Raw genomic sequence first — 26,547 nt, 5'->3', positions numbered from 1 at the left:
ATAGTGATTGGTTGGTGAAATTAAATATAACTTATTTATTGTGGGTTGAAAACCCTATATGCTCACCAGGCTCCCAAGCCTGACCCACTCAGTTTTATTTGTATTACAGGAAGTGGCACAAGGGCGTAAGATGGATGGATCATCTTGTTGTTTTGTTTACAAGTCTGTATATGTATATATTTGTTGAATGACTTGTAATGTTTATCGTTTATGCTTTATGGTCTGTATCGGAACATGACATCCCGAGTTTTGATTATATAATGAAATGCATCTCTTGATGAAATGCTTTGATAAATATTATTTTATCATGTTTTGTTTTGGGAACAAATTCCGCAACTCTTTCAAATCAAAAGGATTTACTCTGAAAATATTTAAAAGCATAAATGAAAATCGGTCTTTTCTGGCCGAGATTTTGGGGATGTCACATGAGTAGCCATGAGTTTACGACCGTAAACTCCCTTGGGCCGTGAACTCATGGTAGTAAACTCATGTGAGTGCCTTTATACCTTCCTATGTTGAATCACATGTGATTCCAACACTTAGTCAAGGTGTTTCCTAGTCCCGGAAGGCGTTTCCTTTCATATAGATGTTATAAACACTATATTCATGTCAATATGTATCCTTATATGTCATTTAGGACTTATTGTGTCTCAGGACTTCGTTCGTGGAACTTCTCATCCCTACACGCATACCCGTTAGAACCACTCACAACAGGTGAGTTCATACCCCTTAATCAATGTTTTAAATGATTTTAAATGCTTTAATGGGGGGGGGGGGGATACAGGTAGAAAACAACATGTTATTAAATTAATCATATGTATTTATAACTGTGTTTTCATCCAGCAGATTTCACATACTTCAAAATGTGATGTATGAAATGGTTTTCTATCTTAAAAATACCATGTACCAAAAGTATTACGTTTGAAATGTTTATTAAAATGACATCAAGTCATTGTTATTTATTGTTCAAAACTCTCAGATGTTGTACAAAACCATTTCTTTTACCTTCTTGAACAAAACTATATCTATATACTTATGTTCTTATATATGTATTGATATTATAGTTTTCATCCTTCATTCAGTTTCCCACACTCTTGTGTAGCAAGGGTGTATAAACCTGCTTGGACAATCAATTACCTTCCAGTTAACTATTATAGGGATAGTTAGGAGATACAAATCATTATTCCTATTACAAGGAATTACACCAGAGTCAGTTCATTCATGAGTCTATACTATACATTACATGTTACATGAATACGTCTACATAGATACGCTTACATGAATACCTTTACATAGATACATTTATCTGTATACACTTACATGGATACTTGTACCTAGATTCATTAGGATGATTTACTAGTACATTATGTGTAGATTGTCCTGCCTATCCCAGTTCAACGGGATATCTAGACGGGACTAACCATTCCGGAACCCACCTGTTAGCAACAGTGGTAGATGAACATCTACGGATGCCTACGGTTATTACTTATATTAGGGGTACCTTTACGGGACTAACCATTCCTTTGGCCTACTGTTTGCTACAGAGGTAAATGACCATCTACGGATGCCTACGGTTAATACTTATATTAGGAGTACCTTTACGGGACTAACCCTTCCTTAAACCTGCTGTAGCTATAGAGGAAAATTGAACAATCTACGGATGTTCAAAGGTTATACATTTCGCTTGTCGCGATGTCGTGTTAATCCTAATACAAAAGGATAACACTTACATGATTATATTTTCCTATACTTTATTTTGTGATACATTCACATAAACGATAAGTTAGACTAAGTATTGTTTGTAATAGTCAAAAAGAAGGAAAAACTATCATTATCATAGCAAAACATTCGAGTCTTGGTAGAAGACTACATTTCATACTAGTAGGAAATATGGGATTTTCTAGGGTTTTCATACTTATATCAACTGTTTCATTTAAAGATTTACATGGAATTCATAACAGCCTTCCAAAACAAGATAATGACACTTAAATACTTATGAATTCACCAGCTTTAGGCTGATACTCGCTTTCAAAATAACTTGTATTCTCAGGTCACCAGTAGACAGGTACGATGGCCAGGTTTTGAGAAGACGGAGCACAGACAAGACTCGTCTTATTCTGACTATTCATTTTATTGTTGTACATTATGAAAGAACACACATGTATTAAAACTTTACTTTTAATGCAATGGATGATGTTGTTACTTGTTTACTACTTTACACTGTTATGATACTTCACATGACGTCCTCCACCCCGTAACGTTTCCGCCGTTCTTGGTTTCAGGGTGTGACATATTGGTATCAGAGCACTGTTTATAGTGAATTAAGTATATCAACCCATAAAAGATATACTAACTATAAATACATTGGGATTAAAACACTCTGTCTAAGAGTTTATACTTTTAAATAATAAAATATTTAACAAAGTATACGTGCTTGCATTCATACTAAAATCCGTGTCACAATGACAAGAACAAAAGTATTACAATTGTTGAATATCACAGGTAAGCTTGGGGATGTATGGTCAGTCTTGGGAGTAGCATAGCCTGATCAACTATGCTAGTCCGAGGAGTGATTAGCATATGCCCAAGAATGGTTGTGATATGGCAACAAGTCTAAAACTTACCAACATTACCACAATGAGAACATTTTAACAGAACCTAAGTCTAAAATACCATAGGAAATATTGCTAAAATTCCCACAAAACACTTAGTCAGAAACTGACATCTGCCCTTAGGGTAAAATGGCCATTTTACCCCTTTACCAAATCAAGGTCAAAGTCAAAGTCAACTTCCAGTTGACTTGACTCGCTGAGTTGACTCATCAACTCGCCGAGTCCCTATCCTTCCATCAGACCTCATACCCGTCTCTACTCGTCGAGTTAGGCGATGACTCGAAGAGTTTTCCTTCTAAATGAACACCGACTGAATCCACATCCGACTCGCCGAGTTGTATGAACAACTCGTCGAGTTCATCATTAATTGATACTCATGTCCTGACTTGACTCGCTGAGTTGTATGAACAACTTGTCGAGTTACTCTTCATCCTATGAACACGTTCTGTCCTCGACTCGCTGAGTTGATGAACAACTCACCGAGTTCCATGAAGATTGTCTTGGATCGCCGAGTCCGTTCATGCACTTGCCGAGTACCATGAATTCCCATAACACTTTGCTTAGTCCAGAACATTGGGTCACTCCCTGGGACTCCTAAAACCCTTCCACACTCAACTGGTCCTTATAACCCTCACTAACATGGGACCAAAACCCTTGGACTCGCCGAGTCCAGGAATGGACTCGCTGAGTCTATCACATTCCTTACTAAGAACTTCGATTTCTGATGTACAACACTTAACCAAATGATAGATCTAGGCCCCCAAACTCGATCTAGCACGTAAAGTTACAAACTTTACGTGCATGTATGGGACATTAGAACTTAAAAGGATCTAAAATGGTTCTTTTGTTGCATGGGGCCTTCCTTGGTGCAAAAAGCAACCTAGATCTGACTTGTGGCTCATAAAATGACATGATACAGAAGCCCAAACCCCAACCATGTTTGCAAACATGGTTGGTCACCAAAACTAGCTTATAAAAGCCCTAAATCACCCCAAAGAGGGATCTAACAAAAGAATGAGCAAGGTTCAGACTTTATACCTTCTAAAGACTGCAAATGATGAACCAAACTTGAATCCTTCAGTCCCCTCTTGATCCTGCTATGCTCTTCCTTCTTCCTTGAGATCAAAACTCACAAGAATCACTCAAAAAGCCTTAGATCTTCACAAAAACGGCTAGGGTTTGCTACGAGGAGTGTTTGGGAGCATAAAGGGGGAAAGGAGGCTGCATAAGGTCGTTTAAATAGGGTGAAAACCCCTGGATTAGGGTTTTTGCCCAAACAGCGGCTACTTGCCGAGTCCGGGACTCGACTCGCCAAGTCCGCAACTTAATCCTTGCGTCTCATCCCGCTTCTACTCGGCGAGTTGGTCCTTCGACTCGCCGAGTCCAAGGCCAAAAATGTCAAAAATACATGAAGATTTAATAACATAATACATACCAAGAACCAGGTGCTACAACATGTTTTTGTGATTTACATCATTTTGTAAATTACATCATTTTGATAGTTTTGAATGTTTTTTTAAATGTAATGTTATAAATAAAATGGTAAAAATGTTATTTGAGGGTAATATGGTCATTGTGTGTATTCAGTCGAATTCAAAATCAAACAATAAATTCAGGCATAAGTTAATTCAGTCAGAAGTTCTAACTCAGTCAGCTCTAACTCAGTTAGCAACTATCAAACGAACCATTATTTGGTTTAGTTATGGTTAATTTAGAGAAGTTAAAAGACCGATTTACCCGACAGATTAACACCTTATTTCTAATTCCAATGGATTTAAACCAAACGCCACTTAACTTTCCAAACACATTTTAAGTTTATTGACATTTAAAAAAAGGCGTGTTTGACAAGAAACGTTTCAGAGCTTCTAGATTTTAGTTTTTGAAAAAACGCTCGATTTAAACAAAAAGTTTTGTTTGACAGTATAGACTTTTAACTTTTTATTTAAACAAAACGTTTCAAATTTAAAAGCTATTTCATGTAGTGTTTAAGAAAAAACTACCGAGTTTTTAGAATCAATTTCCATAATTGTCTTAAAAATGTATTTATATATTTATCTTTTTTGAACGATTGTCCCTTTATTTAATTTTATATATTTTAAAACTTTCTAATTATTTTTGGCAAACATTCATATAATAAATAAAAACTATAACTTTTAGCTTTCGGTTTCCTCTACCGCTTATGGGTGGCAAATCGGATCATCGTGTCGTGTTTTTTCTGACACGACACAGTACAAAAATGTTTTATGTAACACGAACACGACACGATACGATGTCGTGTTTTTTTTGAACTAACACAAAAACGAACCAATTAAAAAACGACAAACACGACACGACAAATATAACATAATATAACAATTATTTTATTTAATTAATATTTAATCATACTTAACACGAAAAACACGACAAATAAATGCTAAATCGTGTCAATTTCATATCGAATTTTGAACATGATACGACATCGTGTTTTTTACACTTAACACAAACACGACATGGACACAAATTCTAATTTTAATTTCGTCCAAGTTTCATTTCGTGTTATGTATTCATGTCGTATTAACAATCGACACCCTCCTGCAGCTCAATTTTCCCAAACACACCCTCATTGATTCGATATGACTTTCCAATTTTCCCAAATACACCTTTATAATTTCAATATAATATAATTTTTTTAAATTCGATCTCAAACACTCGAATCAAAATATATTCTGAAATTATTTTTTAACGAACAACCAAGCAATTGAACTTCGCCTTGGATCCTCGGCGCAAATCTCATCGTCGTCACCATCACCCTATTTGCAAGCAATTTGCACAGACCTGAGAAATTATATCCGACCACTTAAAAACCCCGATAAACCCATCAGAGTTAGGGTTTAGTGGCAATACTTTTTTTTGTTTGTAAATGCAATAGAACAGTCTAGGGTTTCAATGTCCAAGAGAAAGTTTGGGTTCGAAGGCTTCGGTATAAACAAACAATCGACGTATAGTTTCGAGCGACCTGAGGCCCCCCAGCGGCTCTACGTTCCTCCCTCGTCTCGTGGTGGTGGCCATGATCACTACGAAGACACCGACCTCGACAATATTGAGTATGAAGATCCCAGCCACAACGCGGCCAATAACGACGAAGGAGGCGGCGGAGCAGATGATGGCGAAATCGACCCGCTTGACGCCTTTATGGAAGGGATTCATGAGGAGATGAGGGCGGCGCCGCCTCCGAAGGCGAAGGAGAAGGCGGATAAATATAGGGACGACGAGGAGGATGATCCGATGGAGAGTTTTTTGAGAGCGAAGAAGGACGTGGGGTTGACCTTGGCGTCTGAAGCTCTTCACGCTGGTTATAATTCAGATGAGGAGGTCTATGCTGCTGCCAAGGCGGTTGATGCTGGAATGTTAGAATATGATTCCGATGATAATCCTATAGTTCTCGACAAGAAGAAGATTGAGCCTATTGCTGCTCTGGATCACAGTTCGATTGATTACGAACCGTTTAACAAAGATTTCTACGAAGAAAAACCATCCATATCAGGTATATATATTATATCTAATCGGTTTATTTTTCCTGGATTATGTTGACTGTCCCTTCAATGCTTCTGTTATCCCAGAGTTTCTCGAATATGTTATGCACCGGGTTGGGGAAGGACAACACCACCTAATCTACAATGCTTGAATATGTTTTATTCATTTTTTGTTTATTGTATAAGCACATGCCCTTAGAAACATGGGACGCATCTAGTCAAATGAAGAGTATGATGTCTTGGGAAGCACTTCCAAGATGATTATCTGCAACCTGATGATAGGTTAGACTTTAGAGAGAACTCTCAGCCAACTTGATTTTTTTATTCAGTATTCGGTAAATAAGAATTAATTGACAGATAATGAGAACCCTAGTATTGACCAGGGGAACTAGAAATCTATCCTGACCTAGCAGTAGAGAAGCAAAGTAGCTGGGCTGTAGACTGTAGTAATCGCCTAAGTAGGCTACAATCTAGCAGGAATTGAATGTATCATTTGTCTTACATAAAGGAATTCTTGATTGCCTTAACTTCATTGTTTTTATGATTGGTTAAATGCTCAGGTTTCTGTTTCTCATCATTGAGCATTTTTATTTTATTTATGGTTGTGCTTTTCTTCCATGCCAGGTATGAGCGAACAGGATGTTGCTGAGTATCAGAAAAGTTTAGCCATCCGTGTTTCAGGGTTCGATGTTCCAAGACCAATAAAGACATTTGCAGAGGCTGGATTTTCTATAGAGCTAATGAAAGCTATAGCAAAACAATCGTATGAAAAACCTACTCCGATACAGTGCCAGTCTTTGCCAATTGTGCTATCAGGTAGAGATATCATTGGCATTGCAAAAACTGGGTCAGGGAAGACTGCTGCCTTCATCCTTCCGATGATTGTTCACATTATGGATCAACCTGAACTGGCTAAAGAAGAGGGCCCCATTGGAGTAGTCTGTGCACCTACTAGAGAACTGGCACATCAAATATATTTGGAGGCCAAGAAATTTGCAAAAGCCAATGGTATTCGTGTGTCTGCAGTTTATGGTGGAATGTCAAAACTTGAGCAGTTTAAAGAACTGAAGTCAGGGTGCGAGATAGTTGTTGCAACACCTGGGAGACTGATAGACATGCTAAAGATGAAAGCAGTGACAATGTCAAGAGCTACTTACTTGGTCCTTGATGAAGCTGATAGGATGTTTGACCTTGGATTTGAACCCCAGATAAGGTCCATTGTAGGTCAGATCAGACCAGATCGCCAAACATTGCTGTTTTCAGCAACAATGCCCCGTAGAATTGAAAAACTTGCCAGGGAGATACTGAGTGACCCAGTGAGAGTTACAGTTGGAGAGATTGGAATGGCTAATGAGGATATCACCCAGGAAGTTCAAGTACTTCCTGCAGATACTGATAAACTGCAATGGCTGCTTGAAAAGCTACCAGGGCTGATTGATAATGGTGACGTATTGGTTTTTGCTTCAAAAAAGGCAACAGTGGATGAGATAGAAAGCCAGCTATCCGGGAAGGGGTTTAAAGTTGCTGCTCTTCATGGGGATAAAGACCAGGCATCTCGTATGGAGATATTGAACAAGTTTAAATCTGGAATATATCATGTTCTTGTTGCGACTGATGTTGCTGCTCGTGGTCTTGACATAAAGTCAATTAAGTCTGTGGTTAATTTTGATATAGCTAGAGACATGGACATGCATGTGCATCGAATTGGGAGAACAGGACGTGCTGGTGATAAAGATGGGACTGCTTACACTCTTATCACACATAAGGAGGCTCGTTTTGCTAGCGACTTGGTTAACAGTTTGATTGCAGCTGGTCAAAATGTGTCCATGGAACTTATGGACCTTGCTATGAAGGTAATACCTTTTTTTTTCCTCTATATATAGTTGATGTTGATTTCTAGGTTTTCTTTTATTTTAGGAAGATACAAATGTTTTTGCCTACTTTAGGATATGCATTTGGAACTTTAGGATATACTTTTAGTCAACTCAGTGTATGTTCCTATGGAATTTTCACAAGTTTAGTTGTACCATTTCTGATTATTTAGAAGCTATTAGTATAGGAATGCAAGGAGGTTTCTTGACAATAAAAGGGCAACTATGTATATAGTATGACCTAGCAGTCTGCTTTCCAAACTTTAGGAGGAAACACAATAATTGAAAGAAGAAATTATAACATATTAGTGTTGACTGCTAATCATAATCAAGTAGAAGATCTTTTGTGTATTTCACAGGCAGGCTGTAATTGGACATACATAATGTCTCTTGATTGGTTGCAGATGTAAATAATAATGTATTTAGATTTTAGAGAGGGAATTCTCTTCTCTTATACAAAGAAATGCATCTGTCTTTAGGTCCCATACAAGCTAGCTGCAATTGGACAGACTTATAGACATACATATTGTTTGTACTTTGTGTCCACATTCACATGCTTTTAATTGGTATCCATCCTCGTCTTGTATCATGTGTGTCTCATTTCACTTAAATATAATAATATGGTGGCAGAAACATTAGCTGTCCTGTTCATCTTATGAAAAATCCATACAACTCATAGCACCTTTTGATCTGTTAATTGTTAGGATGGGAGGTTTAGATCGAAGCGAGATGCTAGAAAAGGAGGTATGTTTTTTTCCCCTTAATCTTTCATTACATTGGGTGTGATTTACTAGCATAAAAGAATTTGTGTATGTGTGTGTGGTATGGAAGATGGCATCTAATAATAATAATAATAAGGAATAAGGTTATTCATTGTAGAAGTGATGGGATGAAATTATTATGATGGTGATGAGTTTAATGAATATGTGCTGCAGGGGGAGGGGGAGGGGGAGGGGGCAAAAGGGCAAAAGGAAGGGGTGGGGGTGGTGGGAATAGAGGTGTGCGTGGTGTGGATTTTGGTTTGGGGATAGGATACAGCTCAGAACCCAAAGCAGCTCCTCCTAGTGGCTCAGCTGTTAATTCCCTTAGGACGGGAGTGATGGCTCAGTTCAAAAGCAGCTTTGTTGCTGCATCCAATAATTCTGGAAATCAGGGGAGCAAGAAAATGGTATTGCCTGGCTTTGTTTCTGGTGGTTCCATAGGTGGAACTCCCCCCACCCCCATGCCAACTTATCACAACAGAGAACAGCAGCAGCAGCAGCAGGGGACTTCTGAGAGGTCAGTGATTCAAACTACTCTTCACCAATCCAAATGTGTTTATAATACTTGAGACTTACTTGTACGTACTTTTATGCAGCAACAGCAGCAGCAGCAGATCATCCAGAGAAAGAAGAAGGCCTTCTGGTTGGGACCGCTAGCTAGCTAGCTCAAGTCAACTTCAAGAACTTGTATGTTTTATTTGTTATGTGACTACCGACTAAAACCTCAACTTTTAGTTTCATCATATTACTAGTCATATATATGATATATGTACTCTACTCTACTTGCAACTTTATTTAAATTCATTCGTGGATCTCGATTTCGATATAAAGATTTTTTCGTTCTTTCTTTCTTTCTTGGTTGGTGGTGGTGGTAGTGGTAGTTGTCAGGGCCTCGGATAGAGAGGGGTCAAGTTATGTTACCTTATTACCTTAAAGTAATCATAATGTAACCTGTGAGTGTTTTGTTTGTAAATTGCATGCATGAATTATTGAGAGATGTAGTAGGAGAATAGAATGAGTATGAGATTGAGAGCAAGTATGATATTAGGAAGACATCCATCATTCATAGCGATAGGTTGGTTAGAAGTTTAAATCATGTATTTGCTTTGGTATATTTAGTGGCAACCACTACCAGCCAACGCTAGGGTGTTTTCTTTTCCTGGTTAGAGAGTTAGAAATTGATTTGCATATGATATGACAACTTCCTTCCTTCCTTCCTTCCTACAGTACAAATACAAATACAATGGTGATGAATAATACTAGTCATAGATTAATAGTTTAGACTTTAGAGATGGGTGGAATGGACTGGACTGTGGACCGGTAGTGGTGTAGTAATTAGCAAAGCAATGAATGACCAGGAATCAAAAGTTGGTAGTAGTTACTTTAATTTTTCTTCTTCTGTACTTCTGTTTTAGTTTTGAGTTTTTAATAATAATGAATGGATAATTTAGAAGATGATGTATACGGTTTATTGGCGGAGTGGGGTGCAAACAAGGACCGAGATTCCAGAAATGAAGTTATTATTATTATTATTATTATTATTATGTGTCATGTGTGTAACTGCAAGCATCAGGAAGGTCGAAGGAGCCTTGTGCAAAATGAAGTGGAACGCCATGCTGATCTGAATCTGATGGATGGGACATACATATGATAGTAGTACCGTACCAACTGTAATGACTTATTACCACCCACCCCAAATTCAACAGACCACACCAAAAACAAGGTTTCTCTCATTTATTATTTGTCCTATGGGATGGGATGGTTACTCATCTTTTATTAGAGTTACATATAATTTTAATTAATTTTGTTTCTTAAGACTGATTATATATATATATATATATATATATATATATATATATATATATGTGTGTGTGTGTGTGTGTGTTGAAGTTAACTTTTTGTGTATGGTGCTTGCTATCGAGTCTTGCAGCTCATCCATGATCGGTTTGGTTTATGAGGGAAATAATCTTGCCTTATATCTATTTATTTATCTATGGGGTTGGGGTGAGAGAAAGAAAATTATCAAATAAATTATGTCGTCAGTTCCTCCATGCATAACCAATTGAGAGCTCCTCTCTCCTTTCCGCTCCTCCTTTTATCAAATAAGTCTGGAGATAAAGCTCATTTTTTTCTTATAGGTTGTAATGAGGGACAATAAAAAAAAAAATTAAAATTGATTGCCCACTTTTGACTGTGTGCTGGGATACGGGGGAGGGGGGGGAAATGCTAAGAAGACAACCAAACACATTATCACAACCTTTCTCTGGAGGGAAGCTCCCAATTCCCATATTGCATTTACCTTTTACCATATTCATCAGGTTTAACAAATGACACCGAGTAATGGGGTAAAGGGAGGAAATATACATTTCTTTTCAGTAGTCTGTAACAAACAAACAAACATCAACATTAAATGCTCTCAAAACTAGATAGATAGATGTTAGTTTGATACATGGTATCGGTGGTATGGTTTATGCCTTTGGGCACTTGTTTTCAAGTGTTGTGGTTGTTCTGCGGCGGATGGCATTGGGACATACCTCCAGGCAAGGCTCCTTCAAACTGCTATCCTCTTCCGGAGGAGAAACTCCAAATTTAAACTGCACGTCCTCAAATAATAATTGTCTGACATTAATTCATTCATGTGCAAATATTATATAGTAAATCTAATGAATCTGTTTTCCACATAATCAGTGAGTGTTGTTGACTTGTTGTTGTTACATTTACCTGACAGCTATAGTCATTAAAGTTTGGCTCCATAACTAGAGGCACTCCCATGTGATCCATAAAGAAGGCCTGTCACATTGCATTGTATGCAAACCACCAAATCACTTCTATTCTAAAATCTAAAATAAAAGAAACTCAAAGCACCTTATACCTGAGTAGGAAGTTTACATGTATTCACACATATCCCCACACATTTGCTTTCCTCTAGATACTTGCATCTTTCAACAAACACCTACACTCATGTCTCATGTACATGTAGGCATCATCAACATTCAACACTCACATGACATGACATGTAAAAACCACACACACGTAAAATTGGAAGTTTAAAAAATTGAAATTATAGTTACTCACCCCACTCGGCAATGAAGATCCATTGCCAAGATCCACAGTGTTAACCCTGCAACTACCCATCAGCCATTCACATGATACTGCAGTCACCCTTGCTTCCTTCCAGAAAAACACACTCACGGATCATTACATACATACATACCACAGTCAACATTTGATGATTGCAAATTCAGCGCAATATATATATATATATATATATATATATATATATATATATATATATATAATCTTTTATGGTATTCACTGGAAAACAAACAAAAACAAAAACAATTTTTTTTTAATAATATATTTTCTAATGAAAAAAAGTGACTCACCAACCATTACAGCAGCCACTTTTCCTTGAGCAAGAGGCGCAATGAGGATTTTGTAGAGCTTTAACAACAACGGAGGAAACAACGATCTTAATATGCGAACCTGAGACGACACTCGTTATTGGTTACTTTGGTAGAATTATATTATATTATATTAATTATAATTATTATAGGGAGGATTCCGTCCGTATATGCCCTTGTTAAACGTCAAAATATCATATTTACCCTTTTTAATCCTTTAAATATCATATTTGCCCTATATATATATATATATATATATATATATATATATATATATATATATATATATATATATATATATATAATCATTTTTTCTGTTTTGGAATCATTAAAATTAAAAGAAAAAGTAATTGGACGATATTGCCCTTGCTTTCTCAAGTGCAAGAACAAAATTAACCTTTGTTACGCATCCACTATATCATGTTATTTTAGATAGGGGTAGTTTGGGAAATCAACACATAAAGAGCATCTTACTAGTGCAAGGAGGAATTAGGGGCATTTTGGGCATTTTATATTACTAGTTTGTTATGTTAGATAGTATAAGAGGGTAGTGGGCATGAGAGTCAGGGGCAGTCTATCTTGTGAAATCTGGAATTATTTCCGGTGGGAGAATGGCTATCTCGAATCAGCTAACCTATCTTTAGCTCTTGTAATCTTTTGGGTGTTATAGAGTGTTCTCAATCAATATAAGAATCATTTGGTTGTTTTTATGTTATTGAATCTTTTATTACAAACCAGTTCATAACAACCTTATGCCCTTGCCTGCTGGGATGAACTCTTAACCTCTATGCTGCTTCTTTTTTTAGCCTTCTCGGCATCTTTCTTGTTCCAATCAGCCATTACTTGTTTGTGTATTAAACATTATTTGTGAACTAAAGATTCTTAGATTAGGGGAAGGATATCTTATAGATGGTGTTGGGCAATTTTACCAGGGATGAATCCTTCACCTGGTGGGGCAGTGTAGTTTGTGTCTTGGGTTTGATAGGATTGTGCCATCTAGAATTCACTAAATCCCATTCTTATCATCTCCTAAAAATACCACTCAATTCACAATTATGTTTGAAATAACAAGTTATAATCAAAACAGAAAAAGTTCTCTAATGTAATTTGTGTGTATATCTGTGTTGCTCTCTGACTCTGAGGAAATGTTTCAAACATTTAGTGCTAACAAAACATAAAAATCACTTCATCTACGTCGCCAGCCAAGATTCATCAGAATCCTAAGAAGCAAATAACTTATCAACTTAGCATAAGGTCTGCAGTTGAGAAGGTAATGGCAATATGGTCAATTACAATTTTCTTTTTAATTTTATTGATCTCAAAACAGAAAAACTCATTGTAAAATATTAAAAAAAATAAATATGATATTTTAAACGATTAAGAAGGATAAATATGATATTTAAATTATTTTCCCCTTGTTATATATATGAACTAGTTTATAGCCCGTGGGAACCACGGTTATAAAATTAATTAAACTTTTATAGTAAAAACTCAAAATTATTAATAATTTATTTTAAATAAGTTATTAATTTAAGAGATATTTTTTATTAGTTATGTGAAATTATAATCATTGTTTCAAATAAATATATAAAATTAATTTTTAATATATATTAGATATTTTTTATTTGTGATTTAATGAAAACAATAATTTAAAATTTAAAATTTAAAATTTAAAATATAGTCACATTAATGAGGAGGTCTAATAAATTTAAAATGAAAAACTAATAGATTGACAAGTGGCAACATATTAATTAAAATGTCTAATATGGCGACACATGGAAAAAAAAAAAAAAAAAAAAAAAAAAAGAACTACTCTTTTCTTTTATTAGGTATAGATGAGATGCACGCACCGCTGCTTCCTGGGTTTGAGAATTGGTTCTGGCAAGCATAAGACGATTGGCTACGTCTATTAGTCCATCGTAACCCGCCTTCTCCGAATCCCATCCAACTTCCTGTTAATTAAATCATAATTCCTAGCTGCTCCTAGACCCAATTACTGATTTTTTTTTTTTTTGTTATAAATTTTATTTACCTGCACCATCTTGTTGCGGAATAAATTCAGAAAGACATGATCCAATACGCCGGGACTTCTGGATACAACTAGTGCCTCTGTTGTCTTTTGTATCTGCCCAGCCCAACAACACACTACATCTACTCAGTGTACGTATAGTGAAATTAAACAAATCCATAAAAACCCAAATACAATCAGAATCACACGTACTCCTGATTCACCAGCAGATACACGGAATAACCCATGATTGGCGCTTCTCTGGAATTGTGGCTTTCGCTTAACCTTCCGCAGAGAATTCTCACAAATAGAATGGAACTGGAACTGAAGAAGAGTAGCCATCTGTCTGGATATATGTTGCGAACTTCACTACCTCTAATCTCTATTGTAAATGTTTCTCAACAACCGATTTATCGGTGCAATAACCAATAAGTAATTTTTATTCTATTTTTTCACACACATTATTGATTATTATCACAATATTACTAAATCAACTTACTAATTACAATTTTATCATCACAATATTACTAAATAAACTTACTAATTGCAATAACCAATAAGTAAAAATGTTGTTTTCAAATGAATCGTGTTGTATATTTAAAATGATAAATTTTTATTTTGATGAAAATAAAAATATAAATAGATGTTTCTTTTTAAAATGATGTATGCTAATATCTATCTATAATGAGGTGGTGTTTGGGATTATTTTTCAAAAACTTTTTTGTAAAAGGCTTTTTTTTAACTTTAGTTTTTAAGGGAACAAAAACCAAAAGTTTTTAAAAATTGTTTGAGTTGTATTTTTTGACTTTTGAATGAAATTTACCTTTTAAAAGACTAAAAGTAAAAAAAAAAAAAAAAAAAAAAAAAAAAAACATAATTTCCTAACTTTTAAAAAATATCATTTTCTTCTTGGCAAAGTTACTTTGAAAGTGACTTTTTAATGTCCCAAACATCTTTTAAGTTTTGTCTTTGAAAAAGTTAAAAATCAAAAAATTATTTGAAAAACAAATCTTAAACACCCTCTAAATTTTATAAGAATAGAAACGGTTTATCTTTTGGGCTAAATAAATTGGTAAATGTCAATTTTGTTTTTATATCTAAAATTGATGTTATCCTTAACTGAAAAATACTATAGATTTAAATGGTAAATGATAAAAACTTATTAAAATAATAATCAATTAATTCTTCACTTAAACGTAATATTTAAATATAACATGTAACATCCATAAATTTCATAAAACAATTTAAGCTTTTAAAACCAGCCTAAAATCATAATTGTTTACAATATAATTTTCAAACATGTTTAATATCAGAGTTTCCCTAAAATCATAAGTCTAAAACATGAGGAGGTGCACGATCACACATTCATTTTCCCGCGATCATCTGAGGTACCTGAAACATAACCAAAAACTGTAAGCCAATGCTTAGTGAACTTTCCCCAAAGTACCAACACACAATACATATAACAATAACAAACAACATGCATACAGAGCCTTCAGTATGACTGGACCGCCTTATATACCTTCATCTTATCAGTACCGCTCACAAGACCTTCAGCATGGCTGGAACGTTGCATCGGGCCTTCAGCCTATCTGGACCGTCCTCCGGGCCTTTGGCCTGACTGGACTACCTCGCAGGGCCTATAGTGTAAGTCCTCCCTTGGTGTCTTGGCCTTCAACACAAAGCAGGACCGCCTCAACCCAACCAACCATAACATGTTGACATACACATAATTAATGAACATATAACCAGGCATCAGACAAGGAGGCAAATTTACCGATCACTATCGCATGCCAACATCCTATCTACCAGGATACAGATCTAACAGATCACTACATCATAACAACATCCTATATACCAGGATATAGATCTAACATACCAGGATACAGATCTAACAGATCACTACAACATAGAAACATCCTATCTCCCAGGATACAGATCTAACAGATCACTACAACATAGAAACATCCTATCTCCCAAGATACAGGTCTAACAGATCACTACAACATAACAACATCCTATCTACCAGGATACATGTCTAACAAATCATTATAGCATAACAACATTCTATCTGTTAGGATACAAGTCTAAGAGATTACTACAGTATACAATCATACGTTAAACCAAGATAACAATCCAAAGGGTCGGCCTTGGTGCCTTTGACCCGCAAGTACAATGAGGAAAACTCACCTCGTACTGTCGAATCTTACAGAAAGAATCTTTGGCCACTACCTCGCTAAAATCCTTGCACTACAAATAAGTATGACCCAAACCTAGGCCCAATCAACAATCCAAAGGTCCAAAGATCCAAATAAACACTCAAGGCCCATACATGGCCTAATTTTCTAAATTGGGCCCAAACCCTTACATGGGCCTTACCTGTAACGACCCAAATTTTCAAAATAAAATTTTCATTTTTAATTAACCAAACATTTCCATAAAGTGTGAAGTAACATTAACCACTGTTTTCAAAATTCAAAACATTAACATTTTATTCAAACATCAGAGTGTCCCATCAAAACAAATGACGGAGAGTGCACGCCGTATAGATCTATACATAACTCTCCCGCTCACTTAAGATTTAACGATTATAGGTAAGGGACTTTACTAAGTATTATACTTAGGTGATGAATGTGTCTCATATAAACCCTTGAATGAATAGCACTAAAAGCTGTAGTCTTCTTTTTTTTTTTTTTGAAACGGCAAACTAACTAATTAACCTACTCCTAAATAACCACCTATGTCTCCAAAGAGACTTGAACCCATGACCTCTCAATTGAGAGAGTCACTCCGTACCGGTAGACCATTGACCAACTTTACATTTTTATGTTTACCGGTTTATGTTATATAATTACAAAAAGATTTTTATAATTATATCATAAAATAATTTTTTAAAACTTAAATAGGTAGAGGAACATCAATGTGTGATAACTTATTCATAGATTAACGGCAATACATAATATAATTTTGTATTATGTGGGCAGAGTAACGACAATGCATACTATAATTTTATATTATGTGGGCATAATAACAATATTGCATAATATAATTTTATATTATGTGGGCATAATAACAACATTGCATAATATAATTTTATATTATGTGGGCAACATAACGACAATGTTTACTACATTTTATATATGTAAACGACTGTTTTAACGGTAAATTGTTATAACGATTATGTAACTAAATTATATAAGCGATATAAACAATTTACGATTTATATAAATAAATAATATAAAAACATGTATCCTCCCCCGAAAAATGATAAAAAAAAAATTAAAACGGGGCCGTGAAACTCACCTGATAACGAGCATATATCTCAGGTCGTCCTTGATTTCCCTCCCAAAATATTTTCTTTCTAAAATTTTTATTTTTCAAAACCTTGGTATTTTGTTGATTCAATTGTGTCATAGAAAAGAAAACTATTACAGACGTTTCTATTTATACTCAAATTTTGAAGATGCTTAGTTACTCCATAAATTATAGAGAATATCCCACAATTTAGCACTACACTAAAAACATGCAAATATCTCTATTGACCGACGTGTATCATTCAAATTGACACGAATGGATTACGTATGTTTATTTTGGATGAGCCATAACTTAAATACTTATTTAATTCAACTTTGAGTGGTGTACTTGTTTGATCCACACATAGTTGTTGGATTAGTGTCTAAGTTCATAACTATTTTAGTATGTACTTGACCCGATTATGCATGGTCCTTTTGGGTTGCCTTCACACTGGTGACTAGACAGGATGATTGTTGAGGAGAGAGACTGGTTTATTGTTAAGAATAATAAATTGGGGTATAAATATGATTTGTTAATATATTATATGAATAATATATTAATTTGGAATCATATTATTAATTAGTATTTAATCAGAAATTAATTAAGAATTAATTTTGGGATTAAAGGAACTGACTGAAAGTGCAGGGGCTATTTTGTAACTATTCAATAGTTGAGGCTTTGGGCCATTGGATCACCTTTATTAAGGCTTGAACGAAAATCCTAGAAGGATCTAGGAGTTTTCGTCCAAGGGCTTAAGGAAAGGAGTCCATGGACTTGCTTAGGCCCTAAGCTAAGGGATTAGGGTTTACACCTTGAAACCCTAGTTAGCCTTAAGTATAAATAGCACCCTAAGGCACTAAGATTTCGTCCAAGCCTTGGGAAACCCTAAAAGGGACGAAATCTAGGGCAAGATACCCTTCTCTCCTCTCTCCCATATTCATCCTTTCACCTAGTGTGTTTGTATGGAGATAGTACTCCAGAAGACTGAACAGATTCAGCAGGTTAGGCAGAGGTTGTTGATGGCCCAGAGTCGCCAGAAGAGTTACGCTGATAGGCGTCGCTCAAAGCTCGAGTTTCAGGTTGGTGATTTCGTTCTCATGAAGGTATCACCTTGGAAAGGTGTGATTCGATTCATGAAGAGATGCAAGTTGGGACCTCGATATATCGGTCCATTCAGGGTGACAGCTAGGGTGGGCAGAGTAGCGTATCGTTTGGAGCTACCTGCCGAGCTGAGTCAAATTCATGATACCTTCCATGTGTCTCAGTTGAGGAAGTGTATTGTCGATGAGTCAGCAGTGGTTCCATTGGAGGACATTCAGGTGGATGTGAACCTGAACTATGTTGAGAGGCCGATCGCGATCCGAGATAGGAGAATCAAGGTTCTGAGGAACAAGGAGGTGTCCCTGGTTCAGGTCCAGTGGCAACATCGGAAGGGGTCCGAGCTGACTTAGGAGTCGGAGTTAGTGATGCGGGATCAGTATCCAGAATTGTTTGCGGAGCGAGACTTCGAGGACGAAGTCTGATTCTAGTGGGGGAGAATTGTAACATTCGGATTCCCAAGTATCTCATTTTAAGTATTTATATTGAATATTAGAGAGGGAATCGACGAGTAGGCGCTCAGAATCGCCGAGTGGGATCGCGCATGTGTTGGTCTGATTTAATGGAGGACTCGGCGAGTCCATACGTGGACTCGGCGAGTCCACGCTGTTTAGTGAAACCCTAATTTCTCGGGTTTGGGGCCTATTTAAGGACCCTTATAGCCACCATTTGCGGCTACCAGACCATTGAGAGAAACCCTTATAGTGCTTGAGCGTTTGTGAGAAAGAAGAAGCCATTATTGGACCTTTGTGGGTTTGTTTTGCAAGAAGAAGTTGAATCCAGCTTAGAGGAGGCCAAGGAGGTTGCTTATTTGTGGATTGCAAGCAAAGGACATCATCCTTGAGGTAGCATATCGATCCCTTTTCTGTTTTGATAAAGAATCCATGGATCTAGGGTTTTCTATACCCTTTATTGGGTTGAATTGTTGGGAATATGGTCCCTTATCACGTTTAGACATCAGATTTGGATCCATAGTGGTGCAGAGAACCTATTCCACCTTGCTTTATGAGGAGTTATGGAAGAAATGGACTTAGGATGTTGTATTTGGGGCTAAATCATCAAGTAGTGTCATTTGGACGTTGCATGAGCATCAAGTTCGAACCTTTACGTGATTATTGAGCTTGGGAAGATTAGATCTATGGATTAGAGGAACAGATCTGACCTCGGAAGGTCATTTGAGTGTGAGCATGGAACGAACTCGCCGAGTCCATGAGCGGACTCGACGAGTTGAGTCGGGGTTGCCCCTCGATTCGTGACAGGTGTAACTTGTCGAGTGGAAGAAAGACTCGATGAGCCAAGAGAGTTTGAAAGGATTCAGAGGACCTACGTGGACTCGCCGAGTCACCTTTGTGCACTCGACGAGTCGGGTCAAAGTTGACTGTTGACTTTCATTGACTTTAGGGTTCTGGTCAAGACTGATATAGGAGAGTTCAGGGAAGGGTAGAATGGCCTTCTATCCAGTCTGTAGAGATGAGATCATGGGAGAGTATTGATTGGGAATGTTATTTGAATTATAGGTGGAGGCTAGGTCGGGACGTTGAGCACGAGAGTTTATCCGACTTCATTGAGGTGAGCCTTCTCACTATGCCTTACCCGATGGGGTGATTATGTGTGACCGGAAGGTCTTATGTGTATGATGAAAATGTGATGTATGTTGTATATGTTATATGTTATGATATGAGTATAATGATATGGACCAGAAGGTCAACAGAGTTATGGGATGGAAATCCCCTGAGACACCTGGATCGGAAGATCCAATAGAGCTATGGCCTGGAAAGGCGTATGTGCTGTACGTGGTATTTTGGGGAACTCACTAAGCATTATTGCTTACTGTTTGCGTGTTATGTGTTTCAGGTACCAGTGATGATCACGGGAAGACACCGACATGATTAATACACACTTATGGGGGAGATGTTTTGAGATTTTTGGGATTTTGATTTGCACTTATGTGATGTAAAAACCATTGATACATGTTTTTGAGAATTGTGATTGGAGTATTTTTATTAAATTAAAATGAAAACTTGTTTTGAAATTTCACGGTGTTACAATAATCATGTTTTATTTATTTATTTATTTATTTATTATTATTTTAATTCAATCACATAATTACTAACTTAAATATTATATCTAGTATATATTTAGTGGTCCAACTGAATCTCTATAATCCTTACAATATTTGTACCTGTTAAATTAAAATATAAATTTGAATATTATTGATATGTAATTAGATAAAATTGATTGAAAGGTTATTTTATGATATATATATATATATATATATATATATATATATATATATATATATATATATATATATAATGCATATAAATACACGTCATAACTTACGTGTCATATGTATATTTCCTTTTATATATATATATATATATATATATATATATATATATATATATATATATATATATAGAGAGAGAGAGAGAGAGAGAGAATGAAATCATATTCATTAAAAGTTGTTAATTATTACAAATCAAGCCTATTACATTTGATGTTTTCAATTCTGTGAGTGATGATTGTTGACTTAATTTGAGTGTTGTCACAATCAGAGGCCGCATGGTCAGCTACAACCCCTGGAGATTCCCATGTGGAAGTGGAAACAAATCACGATGGATTTCATCACCAAGCTTCCGAGGACGACAAGGGCTTCGACGCTATTTGGGTCATCGTGGATCGATTGACCAAGAGCGCCCACTTTTTAGCGATATGGGAGAGTTTATCGGCCGAGAAGCTGATCGACTTATATATCCGCGAGATCGTTACCCGCCATGGGGGTGCCAGTCTCTATTGTTTCAGACCGTGATGCTCGGTTCACCTCCCGTTTCTGGCAGAAGTTGTGACAACTCGAAATTCCCATTCGGTCAAACCCTAAAAGTCAACCACTTCATATTATAAGTCAAGTTCACTTATATTCATTTTTGGGAAAAATAAGTTCGTTTGATTATTTTAATATTATTTTTAAACGAACGGGTGAAAGAAAGTGCCGTCTCGGGTTTTGAATTTTAAAAACCGCAAACACTTCGCGTTTTAGAAACACCCGACCAAACTTTTATGTTTTGGGTTGAGAAATCACCCAGAACCGTGAACTCATACCTATGTATGAGTTTACTCCCCAAAAGTTAGTCATTTGTGTTTACTCCCCAATAGTGAAAATGTAACATCCCAAAAATACGAGCCAAAATTTTCATTTTTAAAACATGTACTTAGCAAAACATTAGGAATAAAACGTTCAACGATCATATCATTTCACAAAGGATAGTGCTTGTCTGGAAAACATTTTTATAAAACATAAAAGTGTCAGAGTACAAATCCCCAGGAAGATCTCATGATGCGGAATACAAGCATGTGTGTGATGTACCGCTACCACGCCAACTCCTTCCCCTTCGAAGAAGAGGTACCTGAAACCAAAACTGAAAACTGTAAGCACGAAGGTTAGTGAGTTCCCCCAACATACCATATACCATACAATCACATAACATACATATATTGTCAGGCATATCTGGGGGCCCGACCTACCCCTTCGGTCCTCTCGACCGGATACTGTCTAGTATATCTGGGAGCTGGCCTCCCCTTCGGTCCTCTCGACCGGATACTGACTAGCATATCTGGGTGTTGGTCTCCCCTTCGGTCCTCTCGACCGGATACTGGGGACTATTTCACCCCCTACTACTACCACATAACACATATATCTCATAATCTATCTAGCATGGCTGGGCATGACCGCCCCTTCGGCCCTATCGACCGGTAATCTGGGGACTATCTCCCCCTACTGTCACTAGCACATAACAACATATCATACTAGCACATAAACATATCACAGGTAGTAGCAACCTTAGATGAATATCACATAGACAATCATCTATCATACAACTCCTACTGGTGGGCCGGCATTGTGGCCGTAGACCCACCGCTACTGGAAGGTAACTCACCTCGAAGTAGCTGCTGATCTAGGGATGGCAAAAAACCCGAACCTGACGGGAAAACCCGAACCCCGAAGATTTTGGGGCGGGTCGGGTCACTCTTATTGGGTTTCGGGTCATTATCGGGTTTTTAGTTCGGGTTCGGGTCAGGGAGTGGGGTATGCATGCCCCGACCCGCCCCGACCCGAAAAATTATATATATATATATATATATATATATATATATATATATATATATATATATAATGAGATTTCATCCCTCTTACCCATTTCAGCCACCTGAAGACTCTAACCTTCAATCCCATCACGTATTCTCAATTTCTCACTATTGTGATAAATTTAGTTACGATATTAGACTTTAGTAATTTCTATTTGGTTCACTTATGTTAAGAACTTATTTGTATTTTAAGCATTTGTAAGGTTTTAATTTCTCAATTGTTTCATTGTAGTTTTCCTAATTTTTTCTGCCACCATTTTCGGGTCGGGTTTTCGAGTCTATATCGGGTTTCGGGTTTCGGGTCGGGTTCGGGGATACTTTTAGCCCCGACGGGGCGCCCCGATAAGAAACCCGTCGGGTTTCAGCTCGGGTTCGGGGACAAATATAAATATCGGGTTCGGGTATGGGTATGGGATATGCCGCCCCGCCCCGAACCCGCCCCGTTGCCATTCCTATGCTGATCGGTGTGGGAACTGTCTGTCTGTTGCTGTTGCTGCTCCGGAGGTCCTCCGGCTATAATTCCCACAAAGCACTCAATCAATCACTGCTAACTGTCCTTTGGGTAAAATGACCATTTTACCCCTGACCGAGTCAAAAGTCAAAGTCAGAGTTAACTTCCAGTTGACCCGACTCGCCGAGTTGGCTCGCCAACTCGTCGAGTCCCGCCCATTCGATTGTCCTTAGTCCCGTCTTTACTCGTCGAGTTAGGCATTGACTCGACGAGTTCGTCTTCTAAACTGATGTCTAAGTCCTTCATCCTACTCGCCGAGTTGTATGAACAACTCGCCGAGTTCATCTTCATCCGAAAAACACTTTATGCTGTGACTCGCCGAGTTGTATGAACAACTCGTCGAGTCTGTTCTTGATCTAAGAAGATTGTCTTGAACTCGCCGAGTCAGGGCATTGACTCGCCGAGTTCCCTCATGGATGAGCTCGGCTTCCAACTCACCGAGTCCACCCAGGACTCACTACTCTACTCGGCATAAACGAAAAGGGGGGAAAAACCCGGGACTCGCGACTCGACTCGCCGAGTCTGATAAACGACTCGCCGAGTCATTCACATGCAAATACTATATACTCGATTTTGCTTGAATCCAACTCTTGCCATACATAGATCTGGGTTCTTATGGCAGGATTTTCACGCAAAGTTTCCAACTTTACGTGTAGGAATGCATAGAATGGGGATTTAAGGCTAAATAATGGCTAAAAAGGTAGATCTAGGACATTCAAGCAATTTACTCCCATAAAGGTTATAGATCTGAGCTTCTGGAGCTCAAACATGCCTAGATCTAGTGGTTAATCAACCCATTACAAATTCTAATTCATGCACAAGCTTGGAAAAGGTTCAAGAAGAGCTCAAAAGGTGCTCTTTAAGCATACAAACAGAATGGAGCAGAGTTATACCTCAGAGAACTCTGAAATAGCACCAAGATATCTGGTCTCCTTCTTCTCTTCTTGATCCACTCCCCTTCTTCTCCCAAAATCTTCAAGGAAAACACTCTAATCATTTCAATCTCACAAGAAACGAGTTAGGGTTTGCTATAGGGTGCTCTGGGGGTGAATGGGGGCGAGCTTGGGCCGCACAAGTTAGCTTAAATAGGGAGCAAACCCTTGAAGTTAGGGTTTCATCAGATAGCGAGGACTCGCCGAGTCCAGAATATGAACTCGCCAAGTCTCCAACTTAAACGCGTCCCAAGTCCCGTCTCTACTCGGCGATTCGGGCCTACAACTCGCCGAGTACAAGACAAAAATGCAAGCACTTAGATAAAATTTTTACATACCAGGAACCAGGTGCTACAGAAAAGAGTAAACTCCAAAATATCCTCTCAAAGTATTATCCAAGTTTTTATTCTAGATCTTCAAACTAGTAAGTGTTTTAACCCTTTCAAGTTAGTATATCACTTAATCTAGTGATTGTACATCCTTTAATCCATCCATTTTTGTGTTTTGGCTAGTTTTCCAAAAACACCAAGAACACACACTAGTGTTCTTGGACTTAAAGTTCATTTCAAGCTTCCACAATGTAAGTACTTCTATCCTAGAGTCATTTTAAGCTAGCTACACATGTTTATATCAAGAAAATATGTCAAGAACACAAGATTAGAGGTGTTCACGGTCCAAGAATGTTCTTGGGCCGTAAACACCATAAAAGGCATAAAAGTGTGCCTAAGTCCCTAATCTAAGTCCTAGTTGATGTATAAACCATCCTTGACATGTTTAAACCCTTCCTTATTGTGTTTAAGCCTTGAAAAACACCAAAGAACAACAATTATAGGTGTTTACGGTTTGGGGATCTCCCAAAACCGTAAACACCCTAAAAGTGTGTTTAAGTTGGTCCTTTTCCTTCCTTAGGCTTAGAAACTAGTTTATACACTTACCAAATTGTGTTAAGGACTTGAAAACATGGCAATACCCTTCTCCATAAGGGTTTACGGTAATAAACCCAAAATAAAATGCCATGAGGCCGTAAACTCCTCAAAGAGGGTGTTTTGTTGCCCTAGTCCATTCCAAAGGCCAAACCACTTAGTAGAAATGTTTGAATAGGCTTGTTAAACCACAAAACCACACATGGTCATTAGGACTAGAGTTTACGATCGTAAACTCTAGAGTTTACTGCCGTAAACTCCCTTGTTCATGACCATGAAAACCGTAAACTCCAAAGGAGTTTACCCTTGAACCCTAAACACCCTAGTTTTACCCTACTAAAACTTGGATGCAATCCTTGTGAGCTTTAACACTTTAATCAAAGTGTTTTCATGTTCTAGAGTGTCCCAACTTATTGTATTAGTTATAATTTGGCTAATTAGTTATATATATGTTCATTATATGATAACTAGGCTCGTGCGTGTGTACAAGTCTTCATTTGTCACCTAGCACCGTACCGGACACTTCAATCCAATCCACTCACCACATGTGATTTCATACCCCTTAATCAATGTTTTAACTGTTTTTAAATGTTTTATGGGGGGGGGGGGATACAAGTAGAATTATGCTAATTATTATATCAACCACATGTGATTAATAAGCAGCATTCAAATGATTGGCTACTCATTAGCCGTTTTACCAAACAGTTTCCATCAAATGTTTTCTTAAACATTTTATATGTTTAAAACTCCTTGTTAAACTGTTCATTTTACTCTACATGTCACATTTCAAACTTATTTACAATTGTGTTTTTAAAACAAATGTTTCTTTATACTAAACTGTTTTATCAAACCCATGCCTTCAAACCGTTTTATAGATTGACATCATGTCGATCTTTTCTTAAATAACAATTATGTTCAAAGGTTTTACAAAACTTATTTTATACTTCTATATTATAAATTGCATGCCTCTATATGTATAGTTATATAAGAAATGTTTAAAAGACTTAGGAAGGCTATCCACCCTGTTTCCTTTTCCTCGATTTGGATGTGGTCTGATGGGATATCGGGTACTCGTCCGAAGGTCGTTTAAATATTAGTTATATATCATGTGTACATATATAGTCATAAAGGTCCTTCCAGTTCATCACATGCCCTTGGGTAGCAAGGGTATACATCCATGTCCATACGTACCAGTTAGATTACTAGTAAGCTACCATATGGGTAGTTTAGGAAGATACTAGAACTATTACTAGAACGCGATATCATACAATGGGTCAGTTCATTCATGAGTCAATACTTTCTAGAACATTACAGTACATTACTATACTTGCTAGATAGAGAGAGCATACATTACAGCTAGAACACTACATTACACTACTATACTTGCTAGATAGAGAGAGAACACACATTACAGCTAGCACACGTAGAACATTTCAGTACATTACATATACATAAATACGTCGACAAAATTGTCA

The 26,547-nt window shown here is 37.0% G+C and overlaps 2 protein-coding genes across 6 annotated transcripts; one reads left to right on the top strand and one right to left on the bottom strand.

The window, feature by feature from the left end:
* Nucleotides 1–5,296: 5,296 nt before the first annotated feature.
* LOC111896589 (DEAD-box ATP-dependent RNA helicase 24) lies at nt 5,297–9,586 on the top strand. 3 transcript variants are annotated; one of them, XM_052766215.1, is made up of 5 exons: nt 5,297–6,135; nt 6,749–7,977; nt 8,700–8,739; nt 8,931–9,273; nt 9,365–9,586. In XM_052766215.1, the coding sequence occupies exons 1-5, from the start codon at nt 5,538–5,540 to the stop codon at nt 9,411–9,413; spliced, it is 2,259 nt and encodes a 752-aa protein (XP_052622175.1). In that variant the 5' UTR covers nt 5,297–5,537; the 3' UTR covers nt 9,414–9,586. The 3 variants fall into 3 exon arrangements, with proteins under 3 accessions (XP_052622175.1, XP_052622174.1, XP_052622173.1); XM_052766214.1 differs by having other exon boundaries at nt 5,298–6,135; nt 9,362–9,586; XM_052766213.1 differs by having other exon boundaries at nt 5,298–6,135; nt 9,353–9,586.
* A 1,511-nt stretch (nt 9,587–11,097) lies between these two features.
* On the bottom strand, nt 11,098–14,582 carry LOC111896588 (beta-carotene isomerase D27, chloroplastic). 3 transcript variants are annotated; one of them, XM_023892561.3, is made up of 8 exons: nt 14,382–14,577; nt 14,193–14,285; nt 14,011–14,112; nt 12,143–12,242; nt 11,832–11,923; nt 11,629–11,709; nt 11,478–11,546; nt 11,098–11,350 (listed from the first exon to the last, which is right to left on the bottom strand). In XM_023892561.3, the coding sequence occupies exons 1-8, from the start codon at nt 14,508–14,510 to the stop codon at nt 11,225–11,227; spliced, it is 792 nt and encodes a 263-aa protein (XP_023748329.1). In that variant the 5' UTR covers nt 14,511–14,577; the 3' UTR covers nt 11,098–11,224. The 3 variants fall into 3 exon arrangements, with proteins under 3 accessions (XP_023748329.1, XP_023748330.1, XP_023748331.1); XM_023892562.3 differs by having other exon boundaries at nt 14,193–14,305; nt 14,382–14,527; XM_023892563.3 differs by having other exon boundaries at nt 11,240–11,375; nt 14,382–14,582.
* Between the last annotated feature and the right edge of the window lie 11,965 nt (nt 14,583–26,547).

The sequence above is a fragment of the Lactuca sativa genome, chromosome 8 (assembly GCF_002870075.4).
Source record: "Lactuca sativa cultivar Salinas chromosome 8, Lsat_Salinas_v11, whole genome shotgun sequence".
Lineage (NCBI taxonomy): Eukaryota > Viridiplantae > Streptophyta > Magnoliopsida > Asterales > Asteraceae > Lactuca > Lactuca sativa.
Note: the sequence above shows the minus strand (reverse complement) of the source record. Positions and strands in the feature narration are given on the sequence as shown.

Coding starts and splice junctions, on each gene's coding strand:
- LOC111896589 (XM_052766213.1), top strand. CDS start 5,538: ATGTCCAAGAGAAAGTTTGGGTTCGAAGGCTTCGGTATAAACAAACAA. Junction 7,978..8,699: donor TTATGGACCTTGCTATGAAG/GTAATACCTTTT, acceptor GTTAATTGTTAG/GATGGGAGGTTTAGATCGAA. Junction 8,740..8,930: donor GCGAGATGCTAGAAAAGGAG/GTATGTTTTTTT, acceptor TATGTGCTGCAG/GGGGAGGGGGAGGGGGAGGG.
- LOC111896588 (XM_023892561.3), bottom strand. CDS start 14,510: ATGGCTACTCTTCTTCAGTTCCAGTTCCATTCTATTTGTGAGAATTCT. Junction 11,710..11,831: donor GATCTTCATTGCCGAGTGGG/GTGAGTAACTAT, acceptor ACATGAGTGTAG/GTGTTTGTTGAAAGATGCAA. Junction 11,547..11,628: donor CATGTAAACTTCCTACTCAG/GTATAAGGTGCT, acceptor GCAATGTGACAG/GCCTTCTTTATGGATCACAT.